This window comes from Sinocyclocheilus grahami, unplaced genomic scaffold (genome assembly GCF_001515645.1).
Source record: "Sinocyclocheilus grahami isolate Dianchi unplaced genomic scaffold, SAMN03320097.WGS_v1.1 scaffold2360.1, whole genome shotgun sequence".
Taxonomy (NCBI): Eukaryota; Metazoa; Chordata; class Actinopteri; order Cypriniformes; family Cyprinidae; genus Sinocyclocheilus; species Sinocyclocheilus grahami.
In genome coordinates this window covers 85,964-88,111 of record NW_015507539.1, presented here as the reverse complement: position 1 = coordinate 88,111, position 2,148 = coordinate 85,964, and the positions used below count along the sequence as shown (strand labels likewise).

General features: G+C 49.2%; 1 protein-coding gene across 1 annotated transcript in view; it reads right to left on the bottom strand.

Annotated features, from left to right (window-relative positions):
• LOC107574844 (tyrosine-protein kinase JAK2-like) overlaps positions 1-2,148 on the bottom strand; it is a gene marked incomplete at both ends in the record, with an annotated part of 11,895 nt that overhangs the window by 7,546 nt on the left and 2,201 nt on the right. The window contains 6 exons of the mRNA XM_016261276.1: positions 62-219; positions 302-421; positions 608-899; positions 984-1,129; positions 1,792-1,909; positions 1,987-2,109. Of these exons, the coding sequence (XP_016116762.1) occupies positions 62-219; positions 302-421; positions 608-899; positions 984-1,129; positions 1,792-1,909; positions 1,987-2,109 (957 nt within the window). The remainder of the gene's footprint in view (positions 1-61; positions 220-301; positions 422-607; positions 900-983; positions 1,130-1,791; positions 1,910-1,986; positions 2,110-2,148) is intronic.

The window sequence follows — 2,148 nt, the reverse complement described above, 5'->3', positions numbered from 1 at the left end:
GTGAGTGAGTGTGTGTGTGTGTGTGTGTGAGTGAGTGTGTGTGTGTGTGTGTGTGACTCACGACACTGGCCCGTGGCAGCTGTTCTGAATGGCCTCCAGCAGTCTAGGGGGAGCCACCTCCTTACACAGGTAGTGATGAGCGTCTGTGGTGAGTCTGTAGTAGCCGTCGATCAGAGACACGAAGGACAGCGCCTCGCTCAGAGAATGAAACTCCAGCTCCTGCGGGACACAGAGAGAGACGCTGCAGACACGGATCTGAGCCGAGCACGGACTGTAACGCTGTAGTGCGACCGAACCTCACCAGCGTCTGACCGTCCCGTCTGTTTATGGAGACGATTCGGTTCTCCACAGATCCGTCTTTAGACCCCTGCTTTACACTGATGTCGATGACGTCAGAGAAATCACAGTAAACCTGCGGATCCTGAACAGGGAGAAAGAAAGACAGTCAGAGTCGCTCTCGTTAGTATCTCAGTCTGCTGGTAGTAATTAGAAGATTCACAAGTGTGCACTTGTGAGTCAGTGAGCTTGAACTGAGCTTGAACTTTTACATCTGGTGCAGGTGTGTCTGCCAAAAGATCAAACACCAGGAAGCCGAACTCAAACGCACCTCTCGGTCTCTGGCCTCTTTTACTTTGGACCATCGCATGCCGCGGCTCCCGCTGACGAGGATGCAGACGTCTCCGGCGGACGCTTCGCTGACGAGGAACTGCTCGCTGTAGAAGGCCGCCTGCAGCGTCTCCAGACTGACCACGTACTTCAGCTTCAGGTCTCGCGGCGTGGCTTTACACGCTCCGAACTGCTGGATGAACTTCCTGAAGCAGAAGCGGATCCTCTTCCGGGTCACAAAGTGCTGGTTCTGGATGTGTGCTCGCATGTTCTTCGGGAGGAACGACTTATAACTGCAAATGAACACAGAGGAGATGACCAGAGTTCAGTTCAGCCTCTACGGGCAGCGGCAGGTCAAAGGTCACGGGTGAACACACCTGTTGTGGTTGTAGATGTCAACAGGTGACTTGGCTTTTTCTTTGGCCAAACGCATCACATCAAGAACAGCCAATCCCAAGCACTCTTCCTGAAACTCCAGGCTGATGGGAACGCTGACCGCGCCGCTCAGAAAATCTGACCTCCACTGAGAGACGGGTTTGCTCAATAAACAATGTGTGTGACAATGAAATCACAGTAAAATATTACTCCAGCAGCAGCTGTCATGTAATCAGGACTGAGAAAAACACGATTCATAGTCGAACCCTGACCCTAAACTAGTGGAGATGTTTAACAGACCGCAGTTCTGTGATCTCTATATGTGACCCTGGAGCACAAAACCAGTCATAAGGGTCAATTTTGTGCAATTGAGATTTATGCATCATCTGAAATCTGAATAAATAATCGTTCCATTGATGTATGGTTTGTTAGGATAGGACAGTATTTGAAAATCTGGAATCTGAGGGTGCAAAAAAATCTAAATATTGAGAAAATCATCTTTAAAGTTGTTCAAATGAAGTTCTTAGCAACAATCTAACAATATTCACAATACAGCAGTCATTGTTGTGTTGTCTAATGACTATCAGTGTGGAAAAAACTAAATCGGCTATCAGACAGTTTGTCGGCTGTGAACATCAGTAGCGTGGATCACCTGAGCACAAAGTTGTTCAAATGAAGTTCTTAGCAACAATCTAACAATATTCACAATACAGCAGTCATTGTTGTGTTGTCTAATGACTATCAGTGTGGAAAAAACTAAATCGGCTATCAGACAGTTTGTCGGCTGTGAACATCAGTAGCGTGGATCACCTGAGCAAACAGGTACGCCGCAGTGATGTCATCAAGCACAGGTGCCTCTGAACTCTTGGAGACGCCATACCTGCGGGCTGAGCTCGAGCTACTGCCGTACCAGCCTGGAAAATAAAACCTGCAGACGGACCGGATTAGATCCCGCTGCCAATCCCAGCATGCATCAGTGCTGCAGCTGATCCTCACGGCGCTCACCTGATCCTGAACAGCAGCGTCTCATTGGCTGAGGCCTCGATCTTGAGGATGTGATTGGGTGGAAGCCACACTCGGTCTCGCGTTCTCATGAGTCCAAACAGACTGCAGTACGGGGGACTGACACCTGTCAATCATTCACAGCAAACATCAGGAGGCTGCGTG